Source organism: Cercospora beticola, chromosome 5, assembly GCF_033473495.1.
Source record: "Cercospora beticola chromosome 5, complete sequence".
In the NCBI taxonomy this organism is placed as follows: Eukaryota; Fungi; Ascomycota; class Dothideomycetes; order Mycosphaerellales; family Mycosphaerellaceae; genus Cercospora; species Cercospora beticola.
The window spans coordinates 1,838,980-1,852,092 of record NC_088939.1 but is presented as its reverse complement, the minus strand read 5'-3'; the positions used below and the strand labels follow the sequence as shown (position 1 = coordinate 1,852,092).

General features: G+C 52.9%; 5 protein-coding genes across 5 annotated transcripts; 2 read left to right on the top strand and 3 right to left on the bottom strand.

The window, feature by feature from the left end:
* Positions 1 to 652: 652 nt before the first annotated feature.
* RHO25_007988 (uncharacterized protein) lies at positions 653 to 5,037 on the top strand (the record flags this gene model as incomplete). The annotated part of the gene is made up of 5 exons (XM_023600147.1): positions 653 to 679; positions 732 to 1,040; positions 1,100 to 2,457; positions 2,521 to 3,143; positions 3,218 to 5,037. 5 exons carry the CDS (start codon positions 653 to 655, stop codon positions 5,035 to 5,037), a joined length of 4,137 nt encoding a protein of 1,378 aa, XP_023449696.1.
* Positions 5,038 to 5,074: 37 nt separating this feature from the next.
* On the bottom strand, positions 5,075 to 6,721 carry RHO25_007987 (uncharacterized protein; the record flags this gene model as incomplete). Its single annotated transcript, XM_023600146.1, has 3 exons — positions 5,075 to 6,297; positions 6,348 to 6,568; positions 6,618 to 6,721. The coding sequence occupies 3 exons, from the start codon at positions 6,719 to 6,721 to the stop codon at positions 5,075 to 5,077; spliced, it is 1,548 nt and encodes a 515-aa protein (XP_023449706.1).
* Positions 6,722 to 7,259: 538 nt separating this feature from the next.
* Positions 7,260 to 8,741, top strand: RHO25_007986 (uncharacterized protein; the record flags this gene model as incomplete). Its single annotated transcript, XM_023600145.2, has 1 exon — positions 7,260 to 8,741. The coding sequence occupies one exon, from the start codon at positions 7,260 to 7,262 to the stop codon at positions 8,739 to 8,741; it is 1,482 nt and encodes a 493-aa protein (XP_023449703.1).
* Positions 8,742 to 8,901: 160 nt separating this feature from the next.
* On the bottom strand, positions 8,902 to 9,845 carry RHO25_007985 (uncharacterized protein; the record flags this gene model as incomplete). The annotated part of the gene is made up of 2 exons (XM_023600144.2): positions 8,902 to 9,508; positions 9,562 to 9,845. 2 exons carry the CDS (start codon positions 9,843 to 9,845, stop codon positions 8,902 to 8,904), a joined length of 891 nt encoding a protein of 296 aa, XP_023449701.2.
* Positions 9,846 to 10,497: 652 nt separating this feature from the next.
* Positions 10,498 to 12,474, bottom strand: RHO25_007984 (uncharacterized protein; the record flags this gene model as incomplete). The annotated part of the gene is made up of 1 exon (XM_023600143.2): positions 10,498 to 12,474. One exon carries the CDS (start codon positions 12,472 to 12,474, stop codon positions 10,498 to 10,500), a length of 1,977 nt encoding a protein of 658 aa, XP_023449700.1.
* Positions 12,475 to 13,113: the final 639 nt, after the last annotated feature.

Here is a 13,113-nt window from a genome sequence, read left to right as displayed (position 1 = left end):
TGTCTGGCATACAGTCGAACGCACAAAAACTCTGCTGGCCCTCGCAAGCTCGCAGACCCGAGAACTTCCTTGCTCGAACGCTCTCCTTGCTCGCCGGAGACAAGGGTGGGGTGCTCCTCGGCTGCGGTAATTACGCCGGATAACACCACGAGTAGCCAAACATGGCTCTGCAATGGCTGAATATCAGCTGGCCAGTTCTCAATCAGATCCCTCGGATCTGATTAAATTCTCTCAACAAGCTCGGCGAGGGACCTTGGGACCAAACTACTGCACCTTGGAGCATCCAACCACAGCGAGCAGCAGCATAGATTTATGCTTTTGACTACCTTGGCGCCGCCACTGCATCATCAGCGCGGTTCGGCTAAGACTATTGCGCATCAGTTCGGCCCAGCATGCGGCTTTTTCACAAAGGCACGATGTCGCTTGCGAGGTCGGCGTGCCCTCGTCTCACATGCGATGGACACGATCAGGCGGCTTCCAATTGTTCCGGTGTTGTCAAGCTAAGCGAATGCTGTACCGTGACACGTCGTTCGCCTCATCGCCGGAGCTATAGCCTAGGACTTTGTGGTTCTTGGGGCCAGCCTCAGATCGGGGAGGGACAACTCATGTCTGTCTCTGCAGGAGACTCCGGTCATATTCTTAGGTGAAAATTATGCCGAATCATGGAGACTTGGGCAAGGTGCGCTACTTCTCCATATGCCTGATATAGGCCCGGAAACTGACGTGCACAGCGTGCCCGAGCATTGCTGGCCTGGAGAGCCTCATACGCACCAATCGTTAGTTTTGTGCAGCTGCTGAACGCTGCCGAACCAAGTCGACATGATGTCTTCCTTATGTGGGCAGGCACCATAACCGCAATCCTAGGTGGTATGCCATTTCCGATTCTTGGACTTTTATACGGAAAGGTCGTGGATGAATTAGCAGATTGCTCTGCAGAAGCCGGAACGGACTCCAATTCTTCTGAACAATGGCTCTCTGTACAGAACAAGGTGCTCGGCATGTTTGCCGTGGCTCTATGCAACTTTACGATGATCTATGCGGTATGTACGAGGTCTCTGCAAATTGGAAATATGCAATGTTAGGCGCTTATTCATTTCAGTACAACGGATGCTGGGGCCTCTTTGGAGAACGCCTCACGTACCGCATTCGCTTCGCCTACATGCGTGCATTGCTGAGACAAGAGCCGGCCTTCTTCCACAGTCTCCCTTCCGGTGAAATGGCAACAAGATTGGACACCGACATTCAGAATATCCAAACTGGCACGGGCGAGAAGGTGGCTCATTATATTTCCACCATATCATACTTTATCACAGCATACGCAGTGGCTTTCTCCCAGGATGCCGCCTTGACATGGAAGTTGGCAACACTCGTTCCCGTCTACGTACTTTACGCGCAGTATACTGGCAAACTTCTCGAGCGCTTTTCGACACAGGTCGCGAATGGGGTCAGCTCCGCAACAAATTTGGCATCCGAAAGCCTTCAAAACATCCCTCTTGTCCACGCGTTTAGTGCCGGCAAGAAGCTTGAGGACCTATTCAGTCAACGCCTACAAGCAGTTGCGAGCGCAGTGACAAAGAAGACAGTGACTGCCGCAGGGCAGATGGCTTTCCTGTACACAGCAACGTACATCTCAAATGCGCTGGCTTTCTGGCAGGGTAGTGTGCATATGGCTGCAGCAAGAAACGGTGAAAATGGTAGCAGCGTCGGTCGGATTTATACGGTGCTGGCTTGCGTTCTGGATGCATCACTCATGTTTGCAAGCCTATCGCACTATCTAACTTACTTCATTGGAGCCAGGACTTCGTTTGACAACCTGGTTCCCGTGATGCAGCGGGATACTGCCATAGACGGGATGGCAGAAACGACTGGGTTGCCGCTCACCTCCAGCAAGGGCTGTTTCGAGCTCAAAGGGGTTTCATTCGCGTATCCTAGTCGCCCGGATACGCAAGTCCTGAACCACGTGTCTCTCGAATTGCTAGCGGGAAAGGTCACTGCGCTGGTCGGTCTCTCAGGGAGTGGTAAATCGACGATAGCCACACTCTTGAATCGTATATACGATCCGGCAGCCGGACATCTCGAGCTGGATGGTGTCGATTTGCGGCAATGGAATGTCAAGGATCTTCGACATCATATCTCGGTCGTGGAACAAGAGCCTACTCTCATGAATCGCTCAATCCTCGAGAATGTTGCATATGGCTTGGCTGGTAGCCTCAAATGGCCACCTGGTGCAGTTGAGCGACTAGCAGCACATATGCGAAATACAGGTCAAAATGCAGAAGAAGCAGCAGGAGACTCTCAAATATTGATTGAAGTGGTCCGACGAGTAAGGAAGGCGCTGAAGCAGGCACAAGCCTATTATTTTGTGGAGCGCCTCGAGCATGGAATAGCTACGAAAGTCGGTACGCGAGGACTGCATCTCAGTGGAGGGCAGAGGCAGCGCATCGCTATAGCAAGAGCGTAAGTTCACCACATCCACGTGGCCTGAGAAGGGATGTGCTGACAGAAGCTTCGCGATCACAGACTCGCCCGCAATGCCCCAGTGCTCGTGTTAGATGAGGCAACATCCGCTCTCGATACTGCTACCGAAGTTGCAATACTGCAGAGTCTTTCGCAGTCCATGCCGGGCAGGACGATCATTTTGATCGCGCATCGATTGTCGTCCATCAAACATGTGGACAAGGTCATCGTCATGCGCAACGGAGATGTCATTGAAGAAGGTGGGTATAAGGAGCTTCTGGATAGCAATGGCCACTTTACTCGCATGGTAGAGATGCAGGCGCTGCAGAATCACGTCGAGCAAAAGTCTGGAAAGGACTTCTCCACAATCGGTGCGTCCACAGCTGGCGCATCCACCACTGAACACGAGGCAAAAGAAATTTCAGAATTCCGCGAGAGCTCCAAGTCTGCTGATCTGCAGAACACTCCTGCCGATTTTACTGGAGAAGATGAAGGAAATGACGACCTGGAAGACTTGCCACTACTCGACTCCGAGCTGAAGGACAGCAAAGAGGATGCAGACGACACGATGCAGAAGGTCGATGCAGGAAAGGCTCCATATCGAAAAGTGTTTGGACGAATATATGAGTACACACGGGTGCAACGCTCGCTCATCTACACAGGTATAGCTACTGCAACTTTTGTTGGTAAGTCCATCCTCGAAGTCAAGCTGCTAAGACCACAGCAACGCTTCCGAGAACGTGCATGCTGATCTTTGCAGGCCTCACCTGGTCAATCGAAGCAGTCATGTTTGGACAAGCCATTGGAGCCCTCACAGTCTGCGGTCTGTCCGCTGAACGCATAATCGCGAGTGGCCAGAACGTCGGGATAGCCTTCCTGATTCTGGCGGTTCTGAGCTTTGGCACCACTGTGGTCTCTTCTTATTGCTTTGGTAACGTGTCGGAGTACCTCTTGAACCGGGTTCGGATTCTGTCCCTCAGGAGTCTACTACAGCAAGACGTGGAATGGCACGAAGACAAGGGACGCACGCCAAGCAGCCTCCTGTCCTACATCAGTGCCGATGCCTCGAGCCTTGGGAATATCACGGGGAATCTCCTTGGAGTTTCGATCGGCGTTATCGTGAGCTTGATTGTTGGTCCTGTATTAGCCCACATCATTGCTTGGAAAATTGCCATTGTCATTCTTGCAATCATTCCCATCCTGGTCGGTGCTGGCATTGCTCGAGTATCGGTCCTTACAAAGTTCCAAGACAAGCACCGAGAAGCATTTGACGCATCTGTTGGGATCGCTACAGAAGCTGTGGGGGCCATCAACACAGTAGCGGCATTCGGTCTTGAAGAAGAGATGCTCGCATCGTATCAACGGGCGCTGAACGAACCCTATGCCGCAACAGTACGCCTGGTTATCATCGGAAACTGCTTTCTGGCACTCGGCTACAGCATTCCAAACGCATTGAACGGTATAGCCTACTGGTGGGGATCGAAACTGATTATTGCCGGCGAATATGATCAAGCGCAATTCCAGACTGTGCTGCCAGCTATGCTTGTTGGCGCGGTCGGCTGTGGTCAGCTTTTCAACCTGCTTTCCGATGTAGCTCGAGCAACTTCGTCTGGAGCGCGGGTATTCAGTCTCATTGATTTGCTACCCAAGAGCCATCAGCGAGTACAACTGGACATACAATCGCACGAAAGTGGCAACAGTGGCCGGCTCAGAGAACGGGACGAGGACGCTACTGGTGATCTGCCAGAAAAGTCAGATTTAGACGTTGAGGCTATCCCGCTGATGCTCATCAACGAGAAAGAAGTCGAAGACGCGGACAAGCCCCGTCCCATTGGCGGCGCTCGTGTCTCGATGACCGACGTCTCCTTCGCCTACCCAAGCAGACCATCCACTGTCGTCCTCCAAGATATCAACATCAACATTCAACCTGGTCAATTAGCTGCCTTCGTTGGCCCCTCAGGCAGCGGCAAATCCACCATATTCGGCCTCCTAGAACGCTTCTACCGACCCACCACAGGTTCTGTCGTCATTGGCCATGAAGACATCAGCAAATCTGACGATACGACCTTTCGAAGAAACATCTCTCTTGTACCGCAAACGAATATGCTGTTTGACGCAAATGTAACCTTCAATCTCGATCTAGGCTCAAGCAGCGAATCTTCAGTCAGCCAAGCAAGATTGGAAGAGGCTGCTCGCCGCGCAAATATCCACGACACAATTATGGGCCTTCCACAACAGTACGAGACACCTTGCGGCACCAACGGAAAAGACTTCAGCGGTGGGCAGAGACAAAGACTTTCGCTCGCCAGAGCCCTAGTACGAGATCCTTCACTACTTTTACTTGACGAGCCGACCTCTGCCCTCGACAGCGAATCAGAGGCACGATGGCAAGAGACGTTGCAGGAGCTCCGAGGCGAAGCCACTATTTTGATCATTGCACATCGGCTGCATACCATTCAGATGGCAGATGTCATCTTCCTGATACATGATGGGCGTTGCGAGGACCGAGGGACACATCAAGAGCTGATGCAGCGGAATGAGAGGTACAGAACGAACGTGATGCAGCAAGTATTGGATTGATCAGCTTGAGAGATGGCGTGCACAGCACATGTAGGTGTCAGCCATATCGCACTTGTTCTGTGCCTTCTCGGAACCAATCCTCACCAGCCGCTTCCTGTTCATCTGCATAATTTATAATGGTGCTCTTCGTCGTAGTGTAAGCGTGATATGCAGCGATGCCATTCTCACTCCCGACTCCAGAACTTCCTATCCCGCCCCATGGACTACTTGGGTCGTTGCGATGATGCGTGTTGATCCAGCAGATGCCTGACTCGATTCGATCGGACAAGCGGTGTGCCTCTGAAAGGTCTTTGGTCCAGACGGCAGCTCCTAGCCCGAATTCACTGTCGTTCGCCAGTGCAAGCGCCTGATCTTCAGTTCCGTACGCGGTGATGACGATGACTGGCCCGAATGCTTCCTCTTTCCAGATCTCGTGATCCTGAATCGCTGTGTCTTGCCGATGGACAAGCACGGTTGGTGGGTAGAAGTAGCCCGCAGAAAGATCGAACCCATCAAGTGAAGATTCGCCGGACATTCGTTGTCCTCCAACAGCAACTTCTAGACCAGTACGCTTTGCATCTTCCACCAATCCGCTGACATGATCCAATTGTTTCTTTGAAATGATGGGGCCCATCATCGACTCAGGGTTCGAGGGCGCACCTATTCTCCGACATATTGATAGGGCTTTGGCCGCAATCTTCTCCACAAATGACTCAAAGATGCTAGAATGCACAATGATTCTGGTGGCAGCCACACAGGTCTGCCCGCTTGCGATAAAAGAGCCGAATGCGACTCCATTGACAGCCAGCTCCAGATTTGCATTTGCTGTCACAATCACAGGTGCTTTGCCCCCCAACTCAGCAGTGAAATGTGCCAAGTTGCCACCTGCAATGGCACCTATTGCTCTGCCAGACGGCGTGCCGCCGGTCACATCAACCTTTTTCACAAGGGGATGAGACACCAGAGCTTTACCAGTAGTGACACCGTGCCCATTCAGCACAGTGAACACGCCATCGGGAACACCAGCGTCCTTGAGAACCCTTCCAAGCTTCAGTGAGGTCAATGGTGTCAGCTCAGATGGCTTCAAGATAATGCAATTTCCAGCTGCCAGAGCGGGCGCGATCTTCTTGACAGCAATGAGCAGTGGATGGTTGAAAGGCGTGATCTGAACAACCACACCCAGTGGGCGTCTGTCGACCCAGTTGTGTAGCTTGCCAGTGGTCGGCAGAACTGGCCGTTCTTCTGTCCTGATCAATGCGGCATAATACTTGAACCATTTCACTGTGACCAGATCAGCCAAGTTCGAAGAAAGCGAGCAATGGAGTACTCACCCAGAGACGGGACCTGAGCTTTCATTTCCCTTATCGCCCGGCCCGTCTGGAGCACCTCAAGAGCGATCAGATCAGTCAGGTTGGCGGCCAGCAGTTCCGCAGCCTTCTCCAGCACATCGGCGCGCTGATGCCTTTCCCATCTAGACCACACGCCGGACCGAAAGGTTTTGTGTGCTGTCTCCGCAGCATAATTCACATCGCTGACGCTTGCAGAATGGCAGCTGGAATGCAATGAGTGTCCGCGGATCAATAGTCAGTGTGGGAACGTACTGCGCGAATATCGTTCCGGTCGATGGATCTTTCATGGGAATCAGTTCCCCGCTGCCTTCATGTTCCTGCCCGCCAATCCACAGCTTCTCAGCATGAGACGACATTACCGGCTCGCAGGTTTGCCTTTCTGAAAATTCTAACAATCAGAATTGTAGCAACAGCTGCTTGGGTTTGCAACCTGATCCGTGTCAAGAAATGGTCGATCACGAGAAGAGGTTGCTTCTAGCTGCTGGGTGGCCTATCTTCCAGATAGGCGAAGTCGGTAAGCACCATTCTCGCAGGACATCACATAGACACCACGACGGCAGCGACGCGTCTAAAGTGTGAACGAAATCACTTCTATGCCCATTCAACTGCGATGTCGTCCTTGGAAAGGAGTGCGGAAGCCGTTCAGCGACTGGTGGTTGCCGTTTCCGCCAAGACTGTGGCCGGTGCCGAGGCAGGACCGATTTGGCAATGGTTTTTGGCCCCTGTACGGTACTGACAACTTCACCTCAACATCGACATGCCTCTACGTACAGTACGGCAGAGCCGCCGGTGACATTGAGAAGCCTGGAATCCTTGTTCAAATGCTGTCCAGAGGAGCGTAAACAATTTCAAGCTGCATAGAGTCTTGAACAAGCACCATTATTTCTGGCCACAATGGCAGACACAAGGGAACCCGATGTTGAACTCCAGGGCTGGGAAGACAAGACGCTACCTTCGACACTGGATGATCTTGCAGAGGAAGAAGATCCCTTGGCCCCATCCAACAGCCTAGCAGCCACACAGCAACCGGACAAGACGATAGACAAGAAGAAAAACACTGCCTACCTTGACGGTCTCCGTGGGCTCGCTGCCCTTCTAGTCTACATATACCATCATGTAAGCTGGTATTTCGGACCCACAGACGACCTCATCAATGGCTGGGGAGCGAACGGGAATCACTACTTCTTCCAACTCCCCTTCATCCGACTCATCCTCACAGGTGGCAACGCCGGCGTAGTAATCTTCTTCGTCCTGTCCGGCTACGTCCTCAGCATCTCACCCCTCCGCCACCTCCGCGAAGCCAGCAAAGGAAACCAAAACCACAAAACCATCTACCGCTCCCTCCTCTCCAGCGTAATCCGCCGCCCCTTCCGCCTCTACCTCCCCGTCATAGGCGTAAGTCTCGGCTTCGTCATCGCCTTGCACCTCCCCTTCGGCCTCGCCCCCAAACTCGCCTGGCCCGCACCCCAAGAAACCCTCTGGCTCGAACTCAAATCCTGGCTCTACGAACTCTCCATCGCTCTCCAGCCCTCCACAAAACCCGACGTCCTCGCCCACTGGTTCGTCTACGACCCACCAGTCTATACCATCCCCGTTGAACTCGTCGGCAGTCTCCTCATCTTCTCCATGCTCGCCTTCTCCGTCCCCGTCACAATGCGCATGCGAGCAATCGTCTACGCATTCATGTACATTGCCTTCCTCCTCATGTACCAATGGGCCATGGCACTCTTCATGGCCGGAATGCTCCTCGCAATCAACGATCTCAAAGAACCCGGTCCAAGCACATTCGGCAGATTCCAACTTTCTGCTCGCGGGAAAACTATCATCCACCACTTCACATTCTTCGTGGGATGGTATCTCCTCTGCCAAACAGCCGGGATGCGAGACACTCAAGTTTCCTCGGATACACCTGGATGGTGGCTCCTCACGAAGCTCATCCCACCAATCTACTACGACGACCCAGATAAAGAATACTGGCGCTGGTGGCACGCATGGGGGGCATTCATGGTCGTCTATGGAGTTTTGCGACTCTCCTGGTTGCAGAAATTCTTTTCGACGAGGCCATTGAAATATCTTGGCAAGATTAGTTTTGCTTTATATCTTGTCCACGGACCTCTGATGTGGACTGTGGGAGATCGGATTTATCGACTGTTTGGACATATTACCATGCCTGAGATGACCACCATGTGGGATGAAATGCTTCCAGTCCCGGAATTTGGCATACATGGTTTTACAACGAGATTTCTGGTATCCCAGGCATTGATCTTGCCTATCACATTCGCCTTTGGACATCTCGGAACGAAACTGTTCGATGAGCCGAGTGTAAGGCTCGGACGATGGGTCGTTGATAGGATGAAGGTCGAGAAGAAACGATGATGTAAACCTTGTACACGATACAGAAAACAGAAGAAAAATGTAATTGTATATCGCTTCGCATGTCTACAACCAAGCGACCGCTCACACAAAATGCCCAACATTGCCGCTCGTCCTTTTACATCTAAATCGTCATCCAAACAAATGAAGAGGAGAGTAGTCATCACCTCTTCCCATCTCTCCCCAACCTCTCCGCATCATCCTCCACCAATTCATAAGCCGGCCGATACCGCACCACATCCTCAGCACCCTTAGTCTTAAGCGCCAGCGCCGGATTGGGATGCGTATCATCCGTCCCGCCCAAACTCGTATAGCCCATATCATACAACTCACAGTACTCGACTCCGACCTCTTTGATAAAACTCCAAATATCCGCATAATGCCAATCAATCACCGGATGTATCCTCACAAACGCTGGCCAGCCCCCATCCGTGGGATCGAAGAATGTGAGCTTCGCGCCGTGAGGATCGGTACGCCGGGTTCCAACAAAGATCGCCTGGACGGACGGCGTGTCTGCAAGGTACGAGGCGAAAGCTTCGCGCATGGGTTTGTGGTATTGCGAGAGGGAGAGGTGGTATTTGGTTGCGGAGGAGTGGACGAAAGTTGTTACGGCGGGGAAAGGGTTGGGTGTGACGATGTAGACGGATCGGAGGGTCGGAGGAAGAGATATTGAGGACTTTGTCGAGTGGGTGTGTAGGGCGGCGAGGTAGAGGATCAGGAGGACGAGGCAGTCTTTGCCGCCGTTGTAGCTGAAGGAGAGGTGGTCGAGGCTGCGCGCGATTGTCAGTTTGGTGCTGTAATGCGGTCCTTTGCCAGAACGAACCTGAACTTCTCCAATGCCTCTTCAATCACGCCCAGCGACTCCCTCGTCATGCGCTGCACCTGCTCTATCCTCTCACTCCTCGGCTTTCGCTCCAGAAACTCGTATACCCGATCATGCACGTTCCGACACGCTTCCGCCAAGTCCTGATACACGTCGTCTTTATCATTCTTCACCTGCGTCGCCTTGGCCGGCGGCACGACATGTCCATTGCTCATCTTGCCATGTACGTTGTTGTTGCTCGTGACGGAGGATGACGCTTCATCTCCGGTATATACGCTGGGCATTCCCGGCTGCGGCTGTGAACGCTGCTGATGCTGCTGTTGGCATGCAGAGAAGCGTCCCTTCTGGCTGGCACTTGTGGCGCGGGCTCGATGAGAACGGAGGATGTTATCGGAAGACCATTTCCCCACTGCCGAGCGAAGAGAAGTGAGCATTGAAAGCGTGAGTGTTGCTGTAGGGTGACGGAGGTGATGCCTCTCCAGGGTCCAGAAAGCCGAGATTGATCAACCTGGTTTAGTTCTAGCGGGGCTGGCGGGGTCGCTGAGACGGTAATCCTCGAGAAGGTCGTGGAAGAGAAGAGAGTCCTGGCGACTTGAGTGGACTATCATCAATGGTATGTACCGAGGAGAGGAAAGCCGACATATGTTTGGGCTCGGCAGCATCGTGAGACGTAAAAAGTCCGCGGCGTACGACGACGGCTGACTTGCTGTGCTCGGCTCGTGCATCGATTACCGAACCACACAGTGGCGTCGGATATGTCGACCAAGTCAACCTCGCATACTCTTGTACCCAGACGAAATGATCCAATGAGCCGGCGAAGGCCAATTCGACAAAGATGAAGAAGCTGTAATACACATCATGTCCATACTGCTCTGTACAAAATAATCCCGCTGCAATCGTCCGAAACAAACCTCTTTCATGCTCCCAAACGACCTCTTAATCCACCGCATTCCTCCTTGCCGCTTCTCCGCTCGCTTTTTCGTAATCCGTCTTTGCAATGTATAGTCCCTCCAGCACCGAAACAATCGCCAGTCCAACAGCAGGACCAATCCAAATTCCGACCAAGTCCCAATGCAGTCCGAATCCCAACGCAAAACTGATAGGCAAAGCGATAATGTAGTAAGCGAACAAATTGATGTACCCACCAATGGCCTGTTTTCCAAGTCCTCTCAAGATACCATTGCATTGCGCAGCTGTAGAGTCAACGAGCTGGAAAGCAGCGTTGACGGGCAGAGTCGCGGCAGCGAGAGCGACAACTGCCGCATCTTCCGAGAAGAGAAGAGGGATGAAGTTACGAAGCGAAGTCAATGCGATCATGTTAAAAAGGCCAATGAAGACTCCGAGGATAAAAGCAACTCTGGTAGTAACTTTTGCTGCATCAGGTAGTCCCGCTCCGATCAGATTGGCCGTACGCGTCGAGGCTGCAATGCTTAACGGGAAAGGCAATTGGTAAGTGAGAACTGATACCGCCTGCAGAACGGTGTTGGCGGCCAAATGCGCGGACGAGATGCGCGCGGACGCCAACGTGATGATCTCGAAAGCGAGGAACTCGGCCAGAACCATAATCAGACCTGGAAGTGCAAGTCGGATCATGGGTCCCCAGTTGATCCAAGCTTTGCGTGTGAAGCCTGGCCAGCACTCCATCCCGCCCACGAAGCGCACATACAAGAATAACAGTATGGGCATGAGGCATTCGGTGATAGCGACGGCAATCGGACAGCCAATGAAACCCCATTCGAAGCGCCAAACAAAAAGCCAATGCATGAAAACATTCAGAGGGGCAGCAATGAGGAGGACGTACAGGTTGGCATCGAACCGGCCTTGTGCTTGGACATATCGCTTTGCAGCTTCGAACGTCGCGTAGCCTGGAGCGCCGATGATCAAAACCTTGAGATAATTTCCAGCCAGGTTGGCAATGTCTTGGTCGGGCACAATGGCACCAAGAATTCTGTCTGCGAAGAACCAGAAAATACCAATCGGAATCGTGATTGCCCAAAGGAAGTAGACCATGCGCTGGAATTGAAGACCGACCAACTTCTTCTTTCCAGATCCGTAAGCTTGCGCGCAGAGTGTGTCGAGAGAGGTTGTGAGACCATGGTACACGCTGTAGCCAGTAATATTGGCAGTCATGGATCCGAGAGACACGGCGCCGAGTTCATTTCTGCCAATGTGTCCCACTGTGAACACGGATGTGAGGGTGAGGGATTGCTGCAGAATGAATGTCAAGATCAACGGCGCAGAGTACCGCACCAAAGTCTTGGTCTCGCGTTGCCAGGTCGTCTGAATCTGACCATTCTCGACAGCCTCCTCCCATTTCTTCGAGATGTTCTCTGGGGTATCCTCGCCTCCGTATGGCAAAGTCGGATCACGACCATTCGCGAGAAGGCCCGTAGATTCTGTAGTGTGCCCATCTATTAATCGATCCGCGTCACCGCTCTTTCGCCTGAAGCTCACATGGCTGAGCATCTTCCTGAGTGTACCTCCATTCTCATGAGCATCACTCTCGCGTCGTCGTGGATGCTTGGGCGGAATGATATTGTTGTCTCTGAGCAAGCTCCTCTCTTCCCCAATCGCCGCCTCGTAGTCTTGTGCCAATGGCACACGCGCTTCGGGTAGTTGTGTGCCGAGAAATGGTCTCGGCGCTGGTGCAGCGATCGATGGACGCCTGTAGTATCCTGCCATTGAATGAGGACCTAGCCCAGGAATATCGCCCGTGAGCGTCCTGCTAAGCGCCGAATCATCTTCCCCGTCGACCGCCTCATCGTCGAAATCCGTCTCTTCGAGGTCTCGTATGATCGACTCTTCCGCAATGGCGGCAATGTGGGATTGTGATCGGAAGGATGTGCCAAAGCTGCGGGACAATGCCTGCCCAGAGGGCGAGCTACTGCGGTTGTTAGGAATTGATCTGGACATTCTGCCCACCGCTCCTGGGTTGTGTGCTGAGTTCTGTCGTTATCTACTGTCGTTACTGTGCCAAATGAGAGTTGGAATCTATGATCGTGTGGCGGTTGTTCGGTAAAGGTGAGATCCCGGTAGATGACTGCGAGCTGCAAGCAAGAGCGCACGCCAATGCGTGGGAGATGCTGTGCCGATCCTCGCGATCGACAGATCCAGTGCTCCGTTGGAGTTCCGGACGTTGACTGCGTGCAGGTGGCGACCGGCTGTGCCAAATCACGCCAGATTGCAGCGGGACGGAGTTGCCACGAGGGCGGTCAGAGATAGAGGAGGTGAAGGGAGGAGCAGGAAGAGGTGAGGGAAAGCAAAATTGCACAGTTACTATACCTCGAGCACGATGGAGCGCGGGTGGAGCTCGCAAGTGACTAAGATCAACGTGCAGTAGTGGAACTTCGATAACGCAACTGGTTTTCGGTCGAGGTGGCTCGGCAGGCGCGGTGCTCGAAGCTGGTCGTCTCTTCGATGGTCTGTGTCACTGCTCAATACGGAAATTACACCCGGTTTGAATGGTCACGCAGCGCTACAATATCTCCGCGCCTCCAGCGAATGCCGCGCACGGCTGACACTGACACGATACGTATAAGTGGTACAACTAGC